This window comes from Schistocerca serialis, chromosome 8 (assembly GCF_023864345.2).
Source record: "Schistocerca serialis cubense isolate TAMUIC-IGC-003099 chromosome 8, iqSchSeri2.2, whole genome shotgun sequence".
NCBI classification, from domain to species: Eukaryota; Metazoa; Arthropoda; class Insecta; order Orthoptera; family Acrididae; genus Schistocerca; species Schistocerca serialis.
The window spans coordinates 135,382,146-135,407,669 of record NC_064645.1 but is presented as its reverse complement, the minus strand read 5'-3'; the positions used below and the strand labels follow the sequence as shown (position 1 = coordinate 135,407,669).

The 25,524-nt window shown below is 44.1% G+C and overlaps 1 protein-coding gene across 1 annotated transcript in view; it reads left to right on the top strand.

Annotated features, from left to right (window-relative positions):
- Positions 1-3,656: 3,656 nt before the first annotated feature.
- The window catches only part of LOC126416871 (opioid-binding protein/cell adhesion molecule-like), a gene marked incomplete at its 3' end in the record, with an annotated part of 952,882 nt that continues 931,014 nt past the window's right edge, over positions 3,657-25,524 (top strand). The window contains exons 1-2 of the mRNA XM_050084755.1: positions 3,657-3,678; positions 3,746-4,032. Of these exons, the coding sequence (XP_049940712.1) occupies positions 3,657-3,678; positions 3,746-4,032 (309 nt within the window). The remainder of the gene's footprint in view (positions 3,679-3,745; positions 4,033-25,524) is intronic.

Genomic DNA, 25,524 nt, shown 5'->3' with positions numbered 1-25,524 from the left:
CTTGATTGTACATGCTTCATAAAATAATATCAAATGCTATGGCGCCTTGCTAGGTCGTAGCAAATGACGTAGCTGAAGGCTATGCTACTATCGTCTCAGGGGCGAATGCCAGGACGTCTCTCTAGACCTGCCGTGTGGTGGCGCTCGGTCTGCAATCACTGACAGTGGCGACACGCGGGTACGACGTATACTAACGGACCGCGGCCGATTTAAAGGCTACCACCTAGCAAGTGTGGTGTCTGGCGGTGACACCACATAGAATGAACAGTTCATAACTTTGGGGAGGATTAATGGGGCACGAGTGAGGTTTCAACAGTGATTTTTTATTTTACAACAACGCGATTCACCTTATTTAGGCATCTTCAGGCTGATCTACATAGAAAACAGAGAACAAATACATCTATTTAAGGATCGCGATCGCGTCGTGCAGACATGGATAACCTAAAAGCATGTATAAACAGATCAAATACTGAAAGAGCAAATACCTTAAATTGGTATTTCTTAGGACGATCCTTTAGACAGTGTAGCTAAAGGGAATCATCGAATACATCAGGCCAACATCGCCTTCGTTAACGTCTGTACAAACTAGAAATATAAAATAGTAAAAACGGATAAGAGAATTGATCAATGGTCATAATTTTTGGATAAATTAATGCACGGGTGTTGCATCTAGTAATTCTTTTAATGGCAATGTATATCTAATTTACAACCTTTCATTCTTACCATCAGCTGCGTGGCAGCGCCATCTAATGATTTTCTGTCAGGCGTCAGTACTAGCACACGCGGCTGTGGTGCATTATGCTAACTTTTAAAGCCCCATATTATTCTACAATTGGCTCCTGTGTACGGGTACGCATTATGCAGGTCTTGGAGTCACTCACGTCCATCCAGAAAGGTAAGGCCATATCATAAGGCTTCGTAAGTGTGATTGCACTTCTGAGTGTCTGACCATTGATCAATTCTCTTATCCGTTTTTACTATTTTATATTTCTAGTTTGTACAGACGTTAACGAAGGCGATGTTGGCCTGATGCATTCGATGATTCCCTTTAGCTACACTGTCTAAAGGATCGTCCTAAGAAATGCCAAATTAAGGTATTTGCTCTTTCAGTATTTTATCTGTTTATAAATGTTTTAGGTTATCCATGTCTGCACAACACGATCGCGATCCGATTTTTCAAGTAAATAATACCTTGTATGAAATTAGTGTTTTCTTATTTTTCACACATGTCTACTCAATGCAATCTCAAGTGTAGTACACTTGAAAGACCAATACACTGAGTTTTAATTTTTTCCTGTCATTTTCAGTTCATATTTATTTTTTCATTTTTTTAAGGAGTTTGTTATACTAAACACCCAGATTTGAAGACAAAGATTGTGAGCAATAATAAAAAATTTAACAATAACAATGATGGCTAAATTGAAAAAGTTTCAAGCTCAATACTTTTTCAGTATGAATATGTCAATGTCTTTTCTAAGTACCAAAAATAGAAAACATATAAAAAGACTCTTAATTTGGCGTTAGGTACTTGATACTGTGATATGACAAGTGAAACGTCCCCTTAGAAAAATTTAATGAATGGCTGTGCTGATAAACCTCTTACATTATTTGCTTTTCAAACAGCCGAGCAAAACTGAACGTACTCAGGCATTACTCTCTTTACATATTCTGATCAACACTAAACTGACACACAATATTTTTAGCGCAACGCAATCTGACTTTCAATAATCTCTACAAAAGAATGGCCCTGAGTAACAATAACCTATACCTTTCATGAATCACTTACCTCACAAAAATCTTCATTTCTCGAACTACTGCAATACATCGAGCACCAATACTGCCAGCTAAATAAAAGATTCTAACTACTGAAGCCACTAAATACTGATAGGCATAGTTAGCAGATGAAAGATTTTGATAGAGAGCAATGTATTTACGTTAATAGTGTTCAAAAGTCATTATATATATGCAGGGTTATTACAAATGATTGCCCGCATCTCGTGGTCGTGCGGTAGCGTTCTCGCTTCCCAAGCCCGGGTTCCCGGGTTCGATTCCCGGCGGGGTCAGGGATTTTCTCTGCCTCGTGATGGCTGGGTGTTGTGTGCTGTCCTTAGGTTAGTTAGGTTTCAGTAGTTCTAAGTTCTAGGTGACTGATGACCATAGATGTTAAGTCCCATAGTGCTCAGAGCCATTTTTTTATTACAAATGATTGAAGCGATTTCACAGCTCTACAATAAATTTATTATTTGAGATATTTTCACAATGCTTTGCACACACATACAAAAACTCAAAAAGTTTTTTTAGGCATTCACAAATGTTTGATATGTGCCCCTTTACTGATTCGGCAGACATCAAGCTGATACTCAAGTTCCTCCCACACTCGGCGCAGCATGTCCCCATCAATGAGTATGAAAGCATCGTTGATGCGAGCTCGCAGTTCTGACGCATTGTGTCTGTTCACTTCACCATTAAGAAAAAATGTTGCTTCGTCACTGAAAACAAGTTTCGCACTGAACGCATCCTCTTCCATGAGCTGTTGCAACCGCGCCGAAAATTCAAAGCGTTTGACTTTGTCATCGGGTTTCAGGGCTTGTAGCAATTGTAAACTGTAAGGCTTCTGCTTTAGCCTTTTCCGTAAGATTTTCCGAACCGTCAGCTGTGGTACGTTTAGCTCCCTGCTTGCTTTATTCGTCGACTTCCGCGGGCTACGCGTGAAACTTGCCCGCACGCGTTCAACCGTTTCTTGGCTCACTGCAGGCCGACCCGTTGATTTCCCCTTACAGAGGCATCCAGAAGCTTTAAACTGCGCATACCATCGCCAAATGGAGTTAGCAGTTGGTGGATCTTTGTTGAACTTCGTCCTGAAGTGTCGTTGCACTGTTATGACTGACTGATGTGAGTGCATTTCAAGCACGACATACGCTTTCTCGGCTCCTGTCGCCATTTTCTCTCACTGCGCTCTCGAGCGCTCTGGCGGCAGAAACCTGAAGTGCGGCTTCAGCCGAACAAAACCTTATGAGTTTTTCTACGTATCTGTAGTGTGTCGTGACCATATGTCAATGAATGGAGCTACAGTGAATTTATGAAATCGCTTCAGTCATTTTTAATAGCCCTGTATATATATATATATATATATATATATATATATATATATATATATATATATATATATATATCAGTTCATGACATCCAGTCTTACAAATTTACTGTCTCTGATGGACAGACGTCCAGATCATCCGCTCTCAAAACTCCGCCATCTCTCTCCCCACATCCACCACTGCTGGCGGCTCACCTCCAACTACGCAACGCTACGCGCTGTTCACATCCAACTGCCCAACACTAGAATAGCGAATATTACAACAATGCTAACCAGCCACAGACTGCACACAGCACAGCCAGTGATTTCCATACAGAGCGCTACGTGGCGTTACCAATATAAAAACCTAAACAGCCTACTTACACAAGGTACCAATCATACTCGGTGAGCGGGTCCTCGAGAAAATTTTGTTGTGAACCACTGATATATCCGATCATTCTGACCTCACAATCTTTCTTTCCAACTTTTGGTGGAAGAACTTTTAAGAATTATGTCCTTCCGGGAGCCTGCATCACATAAAGTGCGTTTCCAAATATCCTGTTTCTAGAAACATCAATTTGGGATGCGCGTAGTTTTGTCTGTCAGTCAGTTTTTCCTATTGCGTATATGCACGTTGCTGGAGCTGACAGAGGACACTGCTTTTTGCTGCAGGTGTCACATCGCTGAGCAGCTCAGAGCGGAATGCGAGCATTGTGCTGGCGTCGCACGAGGAGGCGCTGCCGCTGACGGGGCTACTGCCGCCGCTGGTGGGCCCCACCGACGCAGACGACGACGACCTGAGCGACGTGGAGCTGGACGTGGGCGAGGAGGAGGCGGCGCCGACGCCGCCCCCGCTGCCCGAGCCGTACTTCGACGCGCTGACGCCGCGTCACGTCACCGCGCTGCTGGGGCGCTCCGCGAGGCTCACCTGCCGCGTCTTCAATCTGGCCAACAGGACGGTGAGTAGCGTTTGTTTCTGTGTGTGTGTGTGTGTGTGTGTGTGTGTGTGTGTGTGTGTGTCTGTGTGTGTGTGTGTGTGTGTGTGTGTCTAGGCAACGGCCTTGCCGCAGTGGATACACCGGTTCCCGTGAGATCGCCTAAGTTAAGCGCTGTCGGGCGTGGACAGCACTTAGATGGGTGACCATCCAGGCCGCCGTACGCTGTTGCCATTTTTCGGGGTGCACTCAGCCTCCTGATGCCAATTGAGGAGCTATTCGACCGAATACTAGCGGTTTCTGTCAAGAATACCATCATAAGCACCTGGAGAGCGGTGCCCCTCCAATCCGCATCCTCCACGGAGGATGACACGGCGGTCGGATGGTCCCGTTAGGCCACTCGTGGCTTGAAGACGGAGTGCGTAGTGTGTGTGTGTGTGTGTGTGTGATCTGGTTTTGTGGCATAGGGAGCTCACGGTGTACGTATTTTCTGGAAATGTGCCCGAGTTACGCTTCCGGGATGGCAGAACCGACATGTTTATAGCTGAGAGACATTGAGGCGGGACAGCAACAGCGTATACTCCAATGCTGCTACAGATGCAGCACTTTACCCGTCACTGAATGAAGTAGTCATTTAGAAAAAGGAACATGAACAGAACGTATAGCGCTCTGCCGCTCACAAGTCTTGCCCAGCTGTGTCACCTGTGGCGTCATTATTTTCGCCGTTTCCTGTTTCATTTCCGCGTGATAAGTCCGAGTCTTTGTCACAATCTATTCCGATGTATTTTATTACAATCTCAGTTTTTCTATCCGTCAAACTATGTCACCTCCACACTTTCCTGGCGTCATACGTGGCCTTTCGACTCTACTTTACACTGTGGTGTACAGTTGCAAGTACTTCAGAAAGAGGTGGACAGATACTACAACACACACACACGGACACAAATTATTAGTAATGTCTTAAAACTTGAGCATCGTAAATACTTAATTTCGAGAAGAAATGTCCACAGAGATGTTTTTAACGCTGTCGCAATCGATTTAAACATTTAACACCTCGTCATTGCAGAATTATACACTCATGCTCATAAATTAAGGATAATTGCAGAATCTAAGATCTGTAAGTCCACGGTATTGGTGACAAGTTGAGAAAACCGTCCCGAAAACCATATGCTACAAAACGCCACTGTTTCCTGCGCATGTATCCCGACATCAACATGGGATGTGATCACCATGCACACGTACACAAACCTCACAACGGGTTGGCATACTCTGGATCTGCTAGTCGAGGAGTTGTTGGGGTATTGCCTCCCATTCTTGCACCAGTGTGTGTCGGAGCTCCTGAGTGTCGTAGGGGTTTGAAGACGTGCAGCGATACGTCGACCGAGAGAATCCCAGACGTGCTCGATGGGGTTTAGGTCTGGAGAACAGGTAGGCCACTCCATTCGCCTGATATCTTCTGTTTCAACATACTCTTCCACGATGTCAGCTCGGTGAGGCCGTGCGTTATCATCCATCAGGAGGAAGGTGGGGACCCACTGCACACCACAAAAGGCGGTCATGTTGGTGCAAAATGACGTCCCGATACACCTGACCTGTTACAGTTCCTCTGTCAAAGACATACAGAGGTGTATGGGCACCAATCATAATCCCACTCCACAACATCAAATCACGACCTCCATATTGGTCCCTTTCAGGAACATTAAAGTGTTGGTATCTGGTTCCTGGTTCACGCCAGATGGAAACCCGGCGAGAATAACTGTTCAGACTATACCTGGACTCGTCCACGAACAAAAACTGGGACCACTGTTCCAATGACCATGTACTGCGTTCTTGACGCCAGGCTTTACAGGCTCTCCTGACCAGGGCTCAGTGGAATGCACCTTGCAGGTCTCCGGACGAATAAACCTTGTGTGTTCAGTCGTCTGTAGACTGTGTGTCTTGAGACAACCGTTCCAGTGGCTGCAGTAAGGTCCCAATCAAGGCTACCTGCAGTACTCCGTGGCTGGCTGCAGTCACTGATGGTGAGATATCGGTCTTCTTGTGGTGTTGTACACTGTGGACGTCCAGTACTGTAGCGCCTGGACACGTTTCTGCCTGCTGAATTCGTAGCCATAATCTCGAGATCACACTTTGTGGCACACGGAGGACCCGTGCAACGATCTGCTGTGTTTGACCAGCCTCCAGTCGCCTTAGTATTCTACCCCTCATAACGTCAACAATATGTGTTCTTGAGCCATTTTCAACACACACTCACCATTAGCACGTCAGAAAACGTCTGCCCACTTACTCGCTGCACCGTACCCTGAAATGCACCAACACATCTCTGCGTACGTGGACTGCTGCCAGCACCACCGTGCGACGACCGCAGGTCAAATGCACCGCATGGTCATACGCCGAGGTGATTTAAACCCGCAAACGGCCACCAGAGTGTTGTTTCACCATGTATCAGCATTATCCTTAACTTATGAGCATGAGTGTAGTTTCACATTAGAGTATAATGATCTATAACTTCATACGAAGAACAGCATAACTGTTAAACTAGCACGTAGCTGGATCTGTACTATGAATATACACTCCTGGAAATGGAAAAAACAACACATAGACACCGGTGTGTCAGACCCACCATACTTGCTCCGGACACAGCGAGAGGGCTGTACAAGCAATGATCACATGCACGGCACAGCGGACACACCAGGAACCGCTGTGTTGGCCGTCGAATGGCGCTAGCTGCGCAGCATTTGTGCACCGCGGCCGTCACTGTCAGTCAGTTTGCCGTGGCATACGGAGCTCCATCGCAGTCTTTAACACTGGTAGCATGCCGCGACAGCGTGGACGTGAACCGTATGTGCAGTTGACGGACTTTGAGCGAGGGTGTATAGTGGGCATGCGGGAGGCCGGGTGGACGTACCGCCGAATTGCTCAACACGTGGGGCGTGAGGTCTCCACAGTTCATCGATGTTGTCGCCAGTGGTCGGCGGAAGGTCCACGTGCCCGTCGACCTGGGACCGGACCGCAGCGACGCACGGATGCACGCCAAGACCGTAGGATCCTACGCAGTGCCGTAGGGGACCGCACCGCCACTTCCCAGCAAATTAGGGACACTGTTGCCCCTGGGGTATCGGCGAGGACCATTCGCAACCGTCTCCATGAAGCTGGGCTACGGTCCCGCACACCGTTAGGCCGTCTTCCGCTCACGCCCCAACATCGTGCAGCCCGCCTCCAGTGGTGTCGCGACAGGCGTGAATGGAGGGACGAATGGAGACGTGTCGTCTTCAGCGATGAGAGTCGCTTCTGCCTTGGTGCCAATGATGGTCGTATGCGTGTTTGGCGCCGTGCAGGTGAGCGCCACAATCAGGACTGCATACGACCGAGGCACACAGGGCCAACACCCGGCATCATGGTGTGGGGAGCGATCTCCTACACTGGCCGTACACCACTGGTGATCGTCGAGGGGACACTGAATAGTGCACGGTACATCCAAACCGTCATCGAACCCACCGTTCTACCATTCCTAGACCGGCAAGGGAACTTGCTGTTCCAACAGGACAATGCACGTCCGCATGTATCCCGTGCCACCCAACGTGCTCTAGAAGGTGTAAGTCAACTACCCTGGCCAGCAAGATCTCCGGATCTGTCCCCCATTGAGCATGTTTGGGACTGGATGAAGCGTCGTCTCACGCGGTCTGCACGTCCAGCACGAACGCTGGTCCAACTGAGGCGCCAGGTGGAAATGGCATGGCAAACCGTTCCACAGGACTACATCCAGCATCTCTACGATCGTCTCCATGGGAGAATAGCAGCCTGCATTGCTGCGAAAGGTGGATATACACTGTACTAGTGCCGACATTGTGCATGCTCTGTTGCCTGTATGTGCCTGTGGTTCTGTCAGTGTGATCATGCGATCTATCTGACCCCAGGAATGTGTCAATAAAGTTTCTCCTACCTGGGACAATGAATTCACGGTGTTCTTATTTCAATTTCCAGGAGTGTACGTCGTTGTTAGCTATTATTATAAGTGGCAACTGATTACACAGAGACTGGCTGTTACCGAATGGGCTGTGTAGAATTGCTCTGGCAGATAAATTTCTTTCCCGTTGCGGCACGTCTACGCCGACGTCCCCGATTCGTTGCTGCGTCTGACAGCGACTGTCTTTATTTGTCGTGCAGTCGTCATGTACCAACGTTTGCGTGAGACCTCATTCTGCGGACGACACCATATGCATAAACACTGACGGAATGCATATGTCGAGGTAAAATATTGAACTTATTAATATTGTCAGATCAAAGTTAATGTAAGCGTGAGTTAGGTCGTTATATTAGAAATTGAGTCCACCTTGATGCAAAACACCTTATTATTAGTTTATTTCTTTATTCTCCCAAACTAGTTTCGGCGACAAATACCACCATCATCAGTGTTTTTTAAAATCTTATTTATTGTATGTCACAGCATGTTTTAAGCAATTATTGGCGCAGTTTGCGACATATTTTCTGTGCGCTTTCTTTCTGTTGCCGTTTTTTACTTAGCGAACATCATTTCATTTGCAACCATGTGAGCGGGTTCGTTGCTTGGTATGAACTGCTTTTATACACAGAAAAACAAAACTTTCGCACTCTGTTTCTGATCCAGAATATTACGCTATCTTGCTGTTCGCGAACGTGATGTAACATACGGTAAATAAGATTTAAGAAAACCACTGCCGATGGTGATATGTCACCGAAACTAGTTGGGGAGAATAAAGAAATAAACCAATAACAAGGTGTTTTGCATCAAGGCGGACTCTATTTCTGATATTACTGTTTTTCTATGCAAACACGGACCAAATGGAAGAGTTCCAAGATAAAATTATTGTGAGATAAGCCATTGCAAACGTGAAATGTTGGTTCCTTCATAACCACTATAACCGCAGAATGTTGAATGCAAGAACGCAAACGAGCATCTATTCTGTTGTACAGGATGCCGCCTAGTTTGTGCAAAGGAGTTCCATACCTACTGCAGTTGGTCGGTCAATAAAGGGACTGTTAATTATGTTAGTGAATGACGCTCAAGTTGTCGTCCGATGATTTACCGTATGTGGTCGACTAGAGACAGATCTGGAGATCGAGCAGGTCAAGGCCTCATGTCGACACTCTGTGGACCATGTTGGGTCACTACAGCGGTATGTGGGCGAGCGTTATCATATTGGGAAATAACCCTTGGAAGACTGTTCATAAATGGCAGCACAAAAGATCGAACCACCAGACTGTCATACAAATTTGTCCTCAGGGTGCTTGAAATAACTACGAGAGCGCTGCTGTCATACGAAATCTCGCCCCAGACCATAACTCCAAGTCCAGGTCCAGTGTCTAGCAGGCAGACAGATTGGCTGCAGGCCCTCAACTAAACTGCTTGTAAGCAATACACAAACAATCGCTGGCACCAAGGCACGACCAGATTTCATCACAAAACACAACAGACGTTCACTGTGTCCTCTAAGGGGCTCACAATTGACACACTGAAGTCGAAGAGGCTCTAAGCACTATCGGACTTAACATCTAGCCGGCCGCTGTGGCCGAGCGATTCTAGGCGCTTCAGTCCGGAACTGCGCGACTGCTACGGTCGCAGGTTCGAATCCTGCCTTGGGCAAAGGATGTGTGTGGTGTCCTTAGGTTAGTTAGGTTTAAGTAGTCCTAAGTTCTTTGGGACTGATGACTGCAGATGTTAACTCCCATAGTGCTAAGAGCCATTTGAACCATTTTGAACTTAACATCTGAGGTCATCAGTCCCCTAGACTTAGAACTACTTAAATCTAACTACCCTAAGGACATCACACACATCCATGCCCGAGGCAGGATTCGAACCGGCGACCGTAGCAGCAGCACGGTTACGGACTGAAGAACCTAGAACCGCTCGGCCACAGCTGCCGGCTCTGAGGTCGATAATGGCCGTGGTTTGTGGAACGCAAGCCAACTGCGTCTGGCTCGGAACTGTGCTAGAAGTAACCAATTTGTAATGGTTCGTTGGGCCACAGTGGTGCCAACTGCTGCTCCTATTGCTGCTACAAATGCAGAACAATGCGCCAGAGCATACGCCGAACACAATGGTCTTCGTTCTCAGTGGTGCCACGTGGGCGCCCGGAGCCTGGTCTTGTCGCGACTGTACATTCTCGTGACCACAATTGCCTGCAGTCATGCACAGTGGCTACATTCTTGACAAGTATCGTGCAGTGTCGCAGAAGGAACATCCAGGTTCTCATAGCACTACTACACGACCTCGTTCTAACGCAGTGTCGCCTTGAAGACATTCTTGACTAAAATCAATCACATCGACCAATCTCGAAGGTACCTAACGCTCACAAACGTTGCAGGGGGTATTTAAAGCAACCCTGGTATGCATCCTCATAGTGGCGCCACTAGCATCATTATTACGCGACTGGCGTGAAATTTGTACACACATAATATTTCAGTTGTAGAAAAACGCCTTGCAACTTTCGTTTATGTCACGCAATTTGTTTTTGGTGTGGCGATTTCTTTCCGTTAGTGTACTTGCCTCACAGTAGCGCGGGTCTGGGTTTAATTTTGTTGTGGTTCATCTAAATCACTGTTCTGCGTCACTCCGGACCGTAACGATTATGTGACTTCGTGGCTTCCGTCCGGCATCTGTTTTGTTTAATATTGTGACCGCCAGGGCCCCACATATCATTACAAACTTCAACGTAGAGCGAAAACTTTGCATCACCTAGATGAACAGAATACCTTTTTCCTGCAATTCGTTAATTTATGGCATTCCTACATTATTTTAGACTGAGAATGTTTCACTTTTAACGTATGTAAGGTATCTTAACACATGCTTGAAGTGCCATTTGGATTTTATACATGTTTGTGTTTTGAGTAGCATGATCATGGTGGTGACTTCTTGAACAAACTATGACGTGGGAATGGAAAGATCTAGAAAAAGATCACTCGGTGTTGTGGCGCCTAGCTGCTTGAACATGGAGTTAAATTAAGGCCCGATTCGCCAGAACAGCGTTACTTCGGAAGGTTTCCTCTAGGCTAGGTGACACACGACTCAGTTCAAATGGTCCAAATGGCTCTGAGCACTATGGGACTTAACATCTGAGCTCATCAGTCCCCTAGACTTAGAACTAATTAAACCTAAATAAGCTAGGGACATCATACACATCCATGCCCGAGGCAGGATTCGAACCTGCTACCGTAGCAGCAGTGCAGTTACGGACTGAAGCGCCTAGAACCGCTCGGTCACAAAAGGCCGGGTGACTCAGTTCGCCTTGCTTTGTGATACATGAGAATTGCTCAGTTGAGCTCGTAGACAGCAGTTATGCAACACACAGCTGGAGAGTCAGGTAATTCTCCAAACCTACGGTGACTAGCATCACAGTGCGTACACTCACTTGAAAGGCAAATCCTGAGCACGAATTAAAGACAACTATCGTTTGCCGAATCTTGTGCCTTGCCAACTGAGCGAGAACTGCACTGTGCACACTGACTAGGAGAAAATGATCGAATAAAACAACTGTGCATGAAATATGATTTTAATCACAATATTATGAAAAAAGTGCACAGCAGCCGAAATGGCGCACAACTAGCCGACTAGGGTTGGAATAATTTCCACTTAGAATATTTAATAGCTTTGAGGAAATCACATAGTAAATGCCTTTAAATTTTGGTAAGCAACGTCAATAAGACTATTTTTAGACTCCAATTCAGTACAAGCATGCATCATCGAAATCCATAACCAAAATCATCTCGTAGAAAGAACTGTTTAGTATGATGTATTGGATGATATACAGGGTAAGGCAGTTACGTCATAGCGCCCCTTGTATCTCCTCAACCGTAATAGATACAAAGATAATGTTTGGACAGTGAACTGCAGCCACAGGGGCTACTTGAATACATCATATTTCATGTTGGTGTCGTTTTTTATTGCGGAGATATGAGGCCATCTTTGGTTTTTAAGTGGAACCGTACGTTAAATTTTAGCGTAACGTCATGGGCTTAAAAAGACGGTTTCCAATATGTGTATATCATAATATTTCGGCGAATAGTTTTTGAGACACTGATATGTTCTCGTATCTTGTTCGTCCTTCGAAGAGGCGTTGTCCAATGCGACTTTTCCTGTTGTATAGAGTACATGGTAAACGTCCGTCCTCACACAAACACGCCCATTTACCCGACAATAGTAATACACACTGCGATATTTTGCGCAAAAATTAACTCATGACGCCGCGCAAATGTTATTGACAACTGTGATACCAAAATAGTAGACAACATACAGTATTAAAATACTACAAGATGTTAACACATTTTAAGTAACAGAAACACAAATGTAAATGAGGAGGCCCTTATTGGTCAGCTATTTCGTACGTATTTGTTTTTTATTTGAAAATATTTACTATTGATCACAATACGAAGCAAATACACGTAAAAATGCAAAGTGCATGCTATACTTGATACAAGACATCACTGAAGCATGTGCTCAAAATGCTTCCCCTCTGCTGCAATGCACATTTATAGTCGCCGTTCGAATAATTTGTGAACGGCTGTGAGGGTTTAACGTGAGATATCAGCGGACGCTTCGATGATAGGTCGTTTCATATCGTTTGGCGTAGTTGGTACTTGAGCATACACTTTATATTTCATTGATCCTCACAGAAAAAAATCAAGAGGGCTCATATCAGGATACCGGGCTGGTCACTTCACTTCAACACGGCGTCCTATCCAACAATCCGGGAACTTTTCATTTCACAGCTCTGTAGCCACAGGGGAAGAGTGAGTAGGACAGCCGTCATGTTGGAAGTGCATGCACTGACGCGTAGTTAGTGGTACCTCTTCCAGCAAAATGGGAGGACCGTTTCGCTAGAACTGTGCATAGTTATTGCCATTTATTATACCCGGAATGACGTACGGCTCCACAATGACATTTCCGACGATGCCGCACCACACGCTAACACTCCACGGCTGCTGGTGCTGTGCCTGTCGACGCCAATGAAGGTTCTCTATTGACCAGTAATGCATATTATCCAAATTCACATTACCGTGGTTGGTGAAAGTCGCTTCATCAGTAAAGAGCACCCGTTGAAAGAACGTTGGACTATCTTGTAGGCGCTGCAGAGCAAACCGGCAAAATTCCTGGCGCCGTTCGAATTCCACACCGGAAAGTACTTGATGTAATAAGAGGTGAAACGGGTGAAATCTAAGCCGGTGCAATATGCGTAGAACACATCTCTGACTTATACAACATTCCGAGGCGATACGTCGCGACGAAACAGTAGGGTCGTTATGGTTCAAATGGCTCTAAGCACTGTGGGACTTAACATCAGAGGTCATCAGTCTCCTAGACTTAGAACTACCTAAACCTAACTAACCTAAGGACATCACACACATCCATGCCCGAGGCAGCATTCAAACCTGCGACCCTAGCAGCAGCGCAGTTCCGGACTGAAGCGCCTAGAACCACTCGGCCACTGCGGCCGGCGTAGTGTCGTTATGCGCCAACGCTAGAATGCCCTCTTCATGTACCTCGCCAGTTGCAGTTTTTTGCCTTGTCCTCTGTATGGCGTTCCATGATCCCGATTCAAGAAGTTTCTTGCAAATACGTGCAAGAAGCTGGCGTGTAGGTTGCTAACGATCAGGTTATAGCTCTCCATATCGCTTTATTGCTCTAATAGCATTTCTTCTGCTTTCACCACACACTAGACGCATATCTAACTTTTCTTCCTCGGTGTACATGTCTGTTCCAAGACACTGTGACGGAAATGCGATGTCTCATTACCCCCAGCACCCCTTCTCACCAGCCACTTCGTGCGTCACCTTGCGGCGTTATCGAGAAGCAGGAAAGCAACGCCTTCCCTTTTAAGTTCCCCAGTGGTCAACAGGAAAGGTCGCATTGAACAATGCCGCTTCCAAGGACAACACGATACGAGAACATATCTGTGTCTCAAAAACTACTCCCCTAAATATTATGATATACACATATTTAAGCCCATTATATTAGCTAAAATTTAACCTAGGATTCCATTTAAAAAAACAAAGATGGCCTCATATCTCTGTAATAAAAAATAGTACAAACATGAAATGTGATGCATTCAAGTAGCCCCTGTCCTTGCAATTCACTGTCCGAACGACATCTTTGAATCTATTACGGTTGAGGAGATACAGGGGTGTTATGACTTAGCTGCCTCACCCTGTATATTAGTATAGTCTACTGCTTGTTGAAAGTGCATCAACGAATCTATGAACAGTTCCGACTCATTTCTGCTTGTAATTCTAATTCCTTAGCACTCAAATGAACCAAAATTGATATCGCACGCTTCTCGAGCTTATTGAGTCTGTGGTAAGTAAATTCAAAAAGTATGTCATTGATTAATCCGAGTGTTCTATTTTTCTCTATTCACAAGATATAAACTGAGTACATCCTGAATTATTCCATCCTCATATCGTAGCTGTGAGGGGCCGTCAATGAGGGAAACCTTACTACAAGGTTCAAAATGGTTCAAACGGCCCTGAGTACTACGGGACTTAACATCTGAGGTCATCAGTCCCTAGAACTTAGAACTACTTAAACCTAACTAACCTACGGACATCACACACATCCATGCCCAAGGCAGGATTCGAACCTGTGACCGTAGCGGTCGCGCGGTTCCATACTGAAATGACTAGAACCGCTCGGCCACACCGGCCGGCTTACTAAGAGGATAATCTTATGAACTAGGACTGCAATTCACAACAATATGAACAATTTTTTGCATAAAGGTTCTTAATCCCGTTCACGAGTTGATGGGTTTCAAAGCTATAAGCAGCGACAGTGCCTTGACTAACCATCACATGGGGCTACGTAGTTTGTGTCGTCACTCATGGCGACAGTGTAGTGGGTCAAGTAGCCAATTCGGCAACGTAACAAGATGAGGTGCGCCAGTAAATTGTTGCTTACCTCATCCTGCCGCTAGAGTACTCTGGCTTTCGATCCGTCGTTAGCCCGTCCTAAGCCTGCGACTGGGATAAATTTCCATCACCAGAATGGAGCAGTGCTGGGTCAAGAGACAAGGTGCACTGTAGTCGCTTAAGGGCAGACTCAATGCCAGTGACCTAGATTAAGCGCTCATTATGTAAATGATCCCATCAGCAGCGATGTTAAACTTTGATGTCCAATAGTGCTGTTCGAGAGAAGCTGGCTATGTGGTAGCGTCGGCTTCCTTCTCGCAAACAGACACAAACACAACATTCCTGTCAGGACACATTCATTACAGCCTTATTATGATTTGCATTAAACAATCATAGTTAAAATTCTGGAATCATTCATCTTGAAAGCCAGTAGCAAATAATTACCAAACATTTCTAAGTAAACTACCGAAACACGAGAAATGTTGGATAACTAAGCCACACAGCCTCACTTATAGTTTATTCAGACTTTGTCTTCAGGTCAAACACTAACGACATACGTATCTTTTCTCCAGATCGAGCTTTCATATACTAATGCTTATGGCCGAGGAACTGGCTGTTCTTTGGAATTTGTTCTTTTGATATCAAATGTTGTTGACTCGGAAATTCGATTAAGACGACTTGTGGTAAAATATTAGAACACTCATTTCAGTGGTATAGTGTGAACTATACCTTTACATAGTAATATACAAACAAGCAAGATTTACGGATTACTTACAGAACTTGACCTTCAACAATCAGAATGTATAAAACGAATAACGGTATTTGTAACTGAATTAGGTTTATTTCACAGCTGGCGTCTCTGTATTTCCCAATTGGATTATTGATAAATCAGCTGTTGTGTACCGTAAATATCAAGTAATTTTTGTGATAGAAAGTTATTGTCACGATGAACAACATACAATATTCATCTTAAAATCATACTGCTCTTCCTTGAGTACAGACTGTAATTATACAGGGTGTTACAAAAAGGTACGGCCAAACTTTCAGGAAACATTCCTCACACACAAAGAAAGAAAATACGTTATGTGGACATGTGTCCAGAACCGCTTATTTTCCATGTTAGAGCTCATTTTATTACTTCTCTTCAAATCACATTAATCATGGAATGGAAACACACAGCAACATAACGTACCAGCGTGACTTCAAACACTTTGTTACAGAAAATGTTCAAAATGTCCTCCGTTAGCGAGGATACATGCATCCACCCTCCGTCGCATGGAATCCCTGATGCACTGATGCAGCCCTGGAGAATGGCGTATTGTATCACAGCCGTTCACAATACGAGCACGAAGAGTCTCTACATTTGGTACCGGGGTTGCGTAGACAAGAGCTTTCAAATGCCCCCATAAATGAAAGTCAAGAGGGTTGAGGTCAGGAGAGCATGGAGGCCATGGAATTGATCCGCCTCTACCAATACATCGGTCACCGGATCTGTTGTTGAGAAGCGTATGAACACTTCGATTGAAATGTGCAGGAGCTCCATCGTGCGTGAACCACATGTTGTGTCGTACCTGTAAAGGCACATGTTCTAGCAGCACAGGTAGAGTGTAGAGTATCCCATATGAAATCATGATAACGTGCTCCATTGAGCGAGACTAAAATGAGCTCTAACATGGTAACTAAGCGTTTCCGAACACATGTCCACATAACATATTTTCTTCATTTGTGTGTGAGGAATGTTTCCTGAAAGTTTGGCCGTACCTTTTTGTGACACCCTGTATAACACAAAGTCTCACTTTGACGACTATTAGTGTCTTCCTTAGTTGAAAAGAAAAGTTGTATTCAAAAGAGTCAGTTATTGTTTTTGTACCATCAGAAGTTGCTCAACTACAAAGAAAACTAAATGGGAACCTTGTTAGCACTCACAAATAATGAGACATGAAGACCACGGAAAACTCGAAACAGGGGGAGTATATCTAAATTCGCATTCAGTTTTTCCCCAGAGTCCCCCAAAGCGCACTCTTACAGCCATTTGTGTTCTTCAGGGGAATTCCATACGATCTCATAAGATGGTGTATTGATGCACTGTCAATTACAGATCGTTCAAGGAAAATTCCGTGGTTAAAGTCAGCATGACAGTCATGAAACCGTTAGAGAACTCCGGAAAAGTGTGAAGTATTTAACCTACGTAGTATGCGTCAATTGGCCTAGAGTGAAGACAATTACAGGCCTGTGCACGAGTTATGATTTGCATTGTTTATGATAGCCCTTTAAGGCCTTCTATCTGGAGTGACAATCCAAAGCTTTTTTCTGGAAGCAGGACCCAGAGCAGGAGGGTAATATGACGCCCATTTTGGAAGCTGCCATCTTGGAGGCTACTCGTAATTTTTGAATAGAAAGGGAGCTGTGCGACTTATCAGGCAGATACAGAATATGCGAGAAAACTTGTGCTATCTTTCATTTGTGTACAGTTTTATTCATTGTCGAGTTACGACTGCTGTTTTCCGTATTTTAGAACATCTAATCTTCGATGCTACTCGTGTTTTCAAATTGAAAGTTTGTCATGTGACTATCCGACAGTTAGAATATTATACGAGTAAAATAATGCTGCTTTTCATTTGAACATTTCTCGAGCTATGACATGTTTCTTCTATCTTCTAATACTCAGTTCGAGGTCTAATGGTTAGTGGAGAGGCCTCTAGGCTGAGGCATAGAGGGATGGAATCCCCGACGGTTCTGAGATTTTCTTTACTCGGGGATTAGGTGTTTGTTTTCCTCTTACCATTTCATCTCACCTTTAGTTACGTGCAAGTAGTCGAAGACGCTTCAAATAGAAAGACCTGCAGTAGCTGGCCGAAACACCACAAACAGTGTCCCCCGGCCGATAATACCCTTCTGTTATTTCATTTCGTATCTCTTCACTCAAAATTAATGAAACATATAAATGAGAATTATCACCAGAGGGATATTTCTATGTGTTTTCCAAATTATTTCCTTCTAAAATTGATTGTTCTCTCTCAGAGAATTCATATACCTAATTTTAGAGAAGGTGCACATCAGTAAATTTAGCAATGTTATATTAAGAATAAGAGCTTCCAGTGCTAGGATAAATCATTATGCACTTGCCACAAGTTTCGCTTTTTGGTTCACCAGTACTTTTGTTGTGTACACATCTCAGGTTAAAAATTGAAGAAAATGATAATGTAATTTTTTACAATCAAGTCTAAAGGAGTTTCGCTTGCACTGCAGGAGGAGACTAAAATTTAGCTGAAAATTTATAATTTAGTTGTCTTGGGAAAGGGAAAAAAAATACGTTAATCCAGTTGCATATCATAGTAGTTCACCTGCCCGTTTACATAGCGACTTAAGTATTAACCAATACAATTAAAGAAAGATGAGAGTCCCATATTGGAAAGACTAGAACGACTTGTTAAATTTGCCGGCGGTATCCGCGTGTCTAAGGTAATAACATTATGATCGGCAATGTTATTCAGACGATGAGCAACTATTACTGTGTGCTTTAGCGGTCGAGAGGGGTATCCGCTTGAATCGGGAACAGGACTAGCTGCGCGTGAGTAATACATTAATACACAGCTTATGTTACGCCTCCGTCTTCTTGAGTAATGCTTTGTACTACTTACGTGCAACAGTGGCCTGGTGCAGCACAGTCAACAATACAGTTGACATATTACCATACTTAACGATGGAGCTGCAGTCGGAATAGCTCGTCCCCTTTCATTACTAAAACCACGCACACGTAATTGCGCAGCGCTTCTCGCTTCCTCCGTAATTACTCGTCACCTTGTTAACGGCGTACTGACGCTTAGTTCATGGTACCACTCTACGTTAATCCTACAACTGTTAGCATCACTGCTTATATAGTCACCTACGCATCCGGTGTTCTCTTCTTGCACCACATTTTTTATGGTAATATTTTCCATAAGAAAATGAGAACATAATGAGCAGTTTGATGTATGAATTACGTTTCCTGTTTTCTAGAAAGGTAGAACTGTCCGCTGTGAATAGTGTACTGTATGTGTGCGAATACTGAAAAGGAGTAGAAAAAAATAAGTAAGCGGGAAGGTAATGGCGTACAAGACAGAAAGGAGGACATGGACCGAGCAGAAAAGATAATGAGATCTTAGCACCTCTTGTACAACCAGAATGAATTCTTCGACAAAAATACGTGCAAGTATTTTAAATAATGAACAGACACATAGTTGAAAAAAGGACAGACCATTAAAATGTGGTTTTTCGTGTTATTAAGACTTCAGTTATTATTTGAGTAGAGTTAACGAACCGGTTCCAGCATAAAATGAGATGTATTTGTAGATGGGACACTTTGATGTGGACACTTCGATGTTCGAATATCACACGTAATGAAAGAAGAGAAGTTATGAATATGACTTTAGCGGAAGCTGCCATGAAGCAAAGGGAATCATTACCCATAGAAAGGGACTGAGGGATGGGCCCTTTTGGAAAGTCATATACGTAGAAATGTCTGTGGTAAAAGATATCATTGCGTCATATGCAAATGTTGTATCAGATAAGAAGTTTCTCTCTGTAAATTACAAAAAAATAATGGAAAGAATATATCTTCAAATAGGCAAATTTAAGAACCGATGCTTCTTCTGCGGAGTTGTGAACAAAGTTTATTTAGCTATTTTCCAGAGAGTTAAAGAAACGAGTTATGTTTTTAAATATAACGTTATCTTTTGTATCACGTAGTTCTATTTGAACAAGCTGTGTGCAAACCATTTTAATTTAAATTCATTTCAGTTTCAGTTCTGGAACTAGCAACATTTAAAGTTTTAGGGGTGGAAGTAACAGGTTGCACGTAAGTGGTTGCGATCAGATGGATGTCCTCGCGGCGGTGTATTCGTTTACATGAGCGTTCAAACGAGTGCCATTTCTCCTAAATGCCCTTTCAGAAGCCCATTCTCTATGTACCTGCAGAACTAATGCTATCACGTCTCCCTTAACTATTTTGCTCTTCTATAGGTTCCTCCTGTTCAGTGCTGCCTCTATTAACAACTTAACAGCGCACTCTTACCGTCTCAGCGGTACAGTTTTTGAAACAACGCTAGTGACTGTGTGCACTTCCTTATAAATTGAGTGATAAATGCAGAGTGAGGGCAAAAAATGTAAACACCAAGAATGCAACATACTACTAACAGCTCGCAATTATTTCGGAATCGATAAATACATGTCCAGTACGGTTTTCAGAGAAATCTTAAGATATTATTCCTGCAAATTAGCGGCAAGTACTGATACCGAGCCGGCCGTAGCGGCCTTGCGGTTCTAGGCGCTACAGTCTGGAACCGCGAGGCCGCTACGGTCGCAGGTTCGAATCCTGCCTCGGGCATGGATGTGTGTGATGTCCCTAGGTTAGTTAGGTTTAAGTAGTTCTAAGCTCTAGGGGACTAATGACCTCAGACGTTGAGTCCCATAGTGCTAAGAGTCATTTGAACCATTTTTGAACTGATAACGATAGTGGAGGTGAATAGTGATCACGAACCTTTCTCTCCGAAGTAGATAACAAAGGCTCAATAGTATTGAGATCTGGCGACAAGACAATAACATCCCTCTAATCGACTGGCCTGCTGAGTCCTGCCCTGAATCCTTTAGAGCACCTTTGGGATGTTTTGAAACGGTGACTTCGTGCCAGGCTTCACCGACTGACGTCGATACCTCTCCTCAATGCAGCACTCCGTGAAGAATGGGCTGCTATTCCGCAAGAAACCTTCCAGCACCTGACTGAACCTATGCCTGCGAGAGTGGAAGCTGTCATCAAGGCTAAGGGTGGGCCAACACCATATTGAATTCCAGTATTACCCATGGAGGGCGCCATGAACTTGTAAGTCATTTTCATCCAGGTCTCTGGATACTTTGGATCACATAGCGTACGTTGCAGTAGACATGGGTACGGAAACAAGCTCGAGATAAATATGAACGTTCGCTGACGAGCCGCCCCTGATTGCCTTTTGAAATATTTTCCTAGTTAGGACATACGTACAGTGAGGCGAGAAAAGTAATGGGACAGCTATATGCACATTACAAATGACGGTAGTACCCCGTGCACAAGGTATAAAATGTTAGGACACTGGTGAAAGGGTCTCCGTCATGATTATGTGCGCACAAAAGGGAATTAACTGATTTTGAAAGCTGAATGGTATCAAGGTGCATGAGACATTCCATTTCCGAATTAATTAGGGTATTCAGTATTCTGAGATCCATAGTGTCAACAATGTGTCGAGAATACCAAATTTCAGGCATTATCTCTTACCACGGACAACACAGAGACCGACGACCTTCACTTAACGGCTGAGAGCAGCGGAGTTTGCGTAGTTGTCGGTGCTGAAAGACAAGCAGCAATGCATAAATTTGTCTTTAAGGGGATACCGCAGCAAACGATCGACACGAGTGACTTTGTTAAGAGCAGGAGAACGTCTGCAGCGGCTCTCGTGGGCCCGTGACAATATCGGTGGCACCCTAGACGACTGGAAAACCATGGCCTGGTAAGATGAGTCCCAGTTTCAGTTGGTAAGAGCTAATGGTACAATTAGAGTATCGGGCAGGCCACACGAAGCCATGGAACCAAGTTGTGGGCTGGGCTTAATGGAATGGACTGGATCCTCTTCTCCAACTGAACCGATCGATGACTGGAAATTGCTATGTTCGGCTACTTGGAGACCATTTGCAATCATTCATGGACTCCATCTTCCGAAACGACAATGGAATTTTTATGGATGACAACGCGCCATGTCACCGGACCACGGTTGTTCGCGATCGGTTTGAAGAACATTCTGGACAGTTCAAGCGAATGATTTGGCCACCCATATCGCCGAACATGAATCCCATATGACATTTATGGGAAGTAATTGAGAGGTCAGTTCGTGCACAAAATCTTGCATCGCAGCACTTTCGAAATTGTAGACGGCTATACAGGGTGGTACATTGATCGTCACCGGGCCAAATAAGCGAAATAAGCGAAAAACTACAAAGAACGAAACTTGTCTAGCTTGAAGGGGGAAACAGATGGCGCTATGGTTGGCCCGCTAGATGGCGCTGCCATAGGTCAAACGGATATCAACTGTGTTTTTTTAAAAATAGGAACCCCCATTTTTATTACATATTCGTGTAGTACGTAAAGAAATATGAATGTTTTAGTTGGACCACTTTCTTCGCTTTGTGATGGATGGCGCTGTAATAGTCACAAACATATGACTCACAATTTTAGACGAACAGTTGGTAACAGGTAGGTTTTTGAAATTAAAATACAGAATGTAGGTACGTTTGAACATTTTCTTTCGGTTGTTCCAATGTGATACATGTACCTTTGTGAACAAATCATTTCTGAGAACGCATGCTGTTACAGCGTGATTATCTGTAAATACCACATTAATGCAATAAATGCTCAAAATGACGTCCGTCAACATCAGTGCATTTGGCAATACGTGTAACGACATTCCTCTCAACAGCGAGTAGTTCGGCTTCCGTAATGTTCGCACATGCTTTGACAATGCGCTGACGCATGTTGTCAGGCGTTGTCGTTGGATCACGATAGCAAATATCCTTCAACTTTCCCCACAGAAATAAATCCAGGGACGTCAGATCCGGTGACGTGGGGGCCATGGTATGCTGCTTCGACGACCAATCCACCTGTCATGAAATATGCTATTCAGTACCGCTTCAACCGCACGTGAGCTATGTGCCGGACATCCATCATGTTGGAGGTACATCGCCATTCTGTCATGGAGTGAAACATCTTGCAGTAACATCGGTAGAATATTACGTAGGAAATCAGCATACATTGCACCATTTAGATTGCCATCGATGAAATGGGGGCCAATTATCCTTCCTGCCATAATGCCCCACCATACATTAACCCGCCAAGGTCGCTGATGTTCCACTTGTCGCAGCCATCGTGGATTTTCCGCTGCCCAATAGTGCATATTATGCCGGTTTACGTTACCGCTGTTGGTGAATGACGCTTCGTCGCTAAACAGAACGCGTGCAAAAAATCTGTCATCGTCCCGTAATTTCTCTAGTGCCCAGTGGCAGAACTGTACACGACGTTCAAAGTCGTTGCCATGCAATTCCTGGTGCATAGAAATATGGTACGGGTGGAATCGATGTTCATGTGGCATTCTCTACACTGACGTTTTTGAGATTCCCCCTTCAAGCTAGACAAGTTTCTTTCTTTGTAGTTTTTTCGTTTGATACTTATTTCGTGAGATATTTGGCCCGGTCACTATCAATGGACCACCCTGTAGAGGCTCAGTATTTCTGCAGGGGCCTACCAAAGACTCTGAGTTCATGCCACATCGAGTTGCGGCATAATGCCATCGAAAAGGAGGTCTTCGCGACATTAGGTGGTATCCCATGACTTTTGTCACCTCAGTGTATTTGGAGCGTAAGCTTTACTGTTAAATCCACATGTAACTAATTTCAATCACGGCTCAAATTGGGAAATTTTGTAAATGCATATTTGGCCAGCAGCACATGTCACTGCTGACTCAAGACCACATCCGTCATGCTAATACGGTCGAAGAAGAATGGGTAGCTCTGAGGGATGAAGTAGTGAAGGCAGCAGAGGATCAAGTAGGTAAAAAGACGAGGGCTAATAGAAATCCTTGGGTAACAGAAGAAATATTGAATTTAATTGATGAAAGGAGAAAATATAAAAATGCAGTAAATGAAGGAGGCAAAAAGGAATACAAACGTCTCAAAAATAAGATCGACAGGAAGTGCAAAATGGCTAAGCAGGGATGGCTAGAGGACAAATGTAAGGATGTAGAGGCTTGTCTCACTAGGGGTAAGATAGATACTGCCTACAGGAAAATTAGAGAGACCTTTGGAGAGAAGAGAACCACTTGTATGAATATCAAGAGCTCAGATGACAACCCAGTTCTAAGCAAAGAAGGGAAGGCAGAAAGGTGGAAGGAGTATATAGAGGGTTTATACAAGGGCGATGTACTTGAGGACAATATTATGGAAATGGAAGAGGATGTAGATGAAGATGAAATGGGAGATAAGATACTGCGTGAAGAGTTTGACAGAGCACTGAAAGATCTGAGTCGAAACAAGACCCCGGGAGTAGACAACATTCCATTAGAACTACTGATGGCCTTGGGAGAGCCAGTAATGACAAAACTCTACCATCTGGTGAGCAAGATGTGTGAGACAGGCGAAATACCCTCAGACTTCAACAAGAATACAATAATTCCAATGCCAAAGAAAGCAGCTGTTGACAGATCAGTTTAATAAGTCACAGCTGCAAAATACTAACGCGAATTCTTTACAGACGAATGGAAAAACTGGTAGAAGCGGACCTCGGGGAAGATCAGTTTAGATTCCGTAGAAATGTTGGAACGCGTGAGGCAATACTAACCCTACGACTTACCTTAGAAGAAAGATTAAGAAAAGGCAAACCTACGTTTCTAGCATTTGTAGACTTAGAGAAAGCTTTTGACAACGTTCACTGGAATACTCTCTTTCAAATTCTGAAGGGGGCAGGCGTAAAATACAGGGAGCGAAAGGCTATTTACAATGCGTACAGAAACCAGATGGCAGTTATAAGAGTCGAGGGGCATGAAAGGGAAGCAGTGGTTGGGAAAGGAGTGAGACAGGGTTGTAGCCTCTCCCCGATGTTATTCAATCTGTATATTGAGCAAGCAGTAAAGGAAACAAAAGAAAAATTCGGAGTAGGTATTAAAGTCCATGGAGAAGAAATAAAAACATTGAGGTTCGCCGATGACATTGTAATTCTGTCAGAGACCGCAAAGGACTTGGAAGAGCAGTTGAACGGAATGGACAGTGTCTTGAAAGGAGGATATAACATGAACATCAACAAAAGCAAAACGAGGATAATGGAATGTACTCAAATTAAATCGGGTGATGCTGAGGGGATTAGATTAGGAAATGAGACACTTAAAGTAGTAAAGGAGTTTTGCTATTTAGGGAGTAAAATAACTGATGATGGTCGAAGTAGAGAGGACATAAAATGTAGACTGGCAATGGCAAGGAAATCATTTCTGAAGAAGAGAAATTTGTTAACATCGAGTATAGATTTAAGTGTCAGGAAGTCGTTTCTGAAAGTATTTGTATGGAGTGTAGCCATGTATGGAAGTGAAACATGGACGATAAATAGTTTGGACAAGAAGAGAATAGAAGCTTTCGAAATGTGGTGCTACAGAAGAATGCTGAAGATAAGGTGGGTAGATCACGTAACTAATGAGGAGGTATTTAATAGGATTGGGGAGAAGAGAATTTTGTGGCACAACTTGACTATAAGAAGGGATCGGTTGGTAGGACATGTTTTGAGGCATCAAGGGATCACAAATTTAGCATTGGAGGGTAGCGTGGAGGGTAAAAATCGTAGAGGGAGACCAAGAGATGAATACACTAAGCAGATTCAGAAGGATGTAGGTTGCAGTAGGTACTGGGAGATGAAGAAGCTTGCACAGGATAGAGTAGCATGGAGAGCTGCATCAAACCAGTCTCAGGACTGAAGACCACAACAAAAACACAAATACGGTCGAAGGTTGATCAGGGCCCGTAGGCTGGCCTCCCAGATCAGATGACCTGAAAATTATGGATTTTTCTGTGTTGCGTCGTCTCAACATGTAAGTGTAC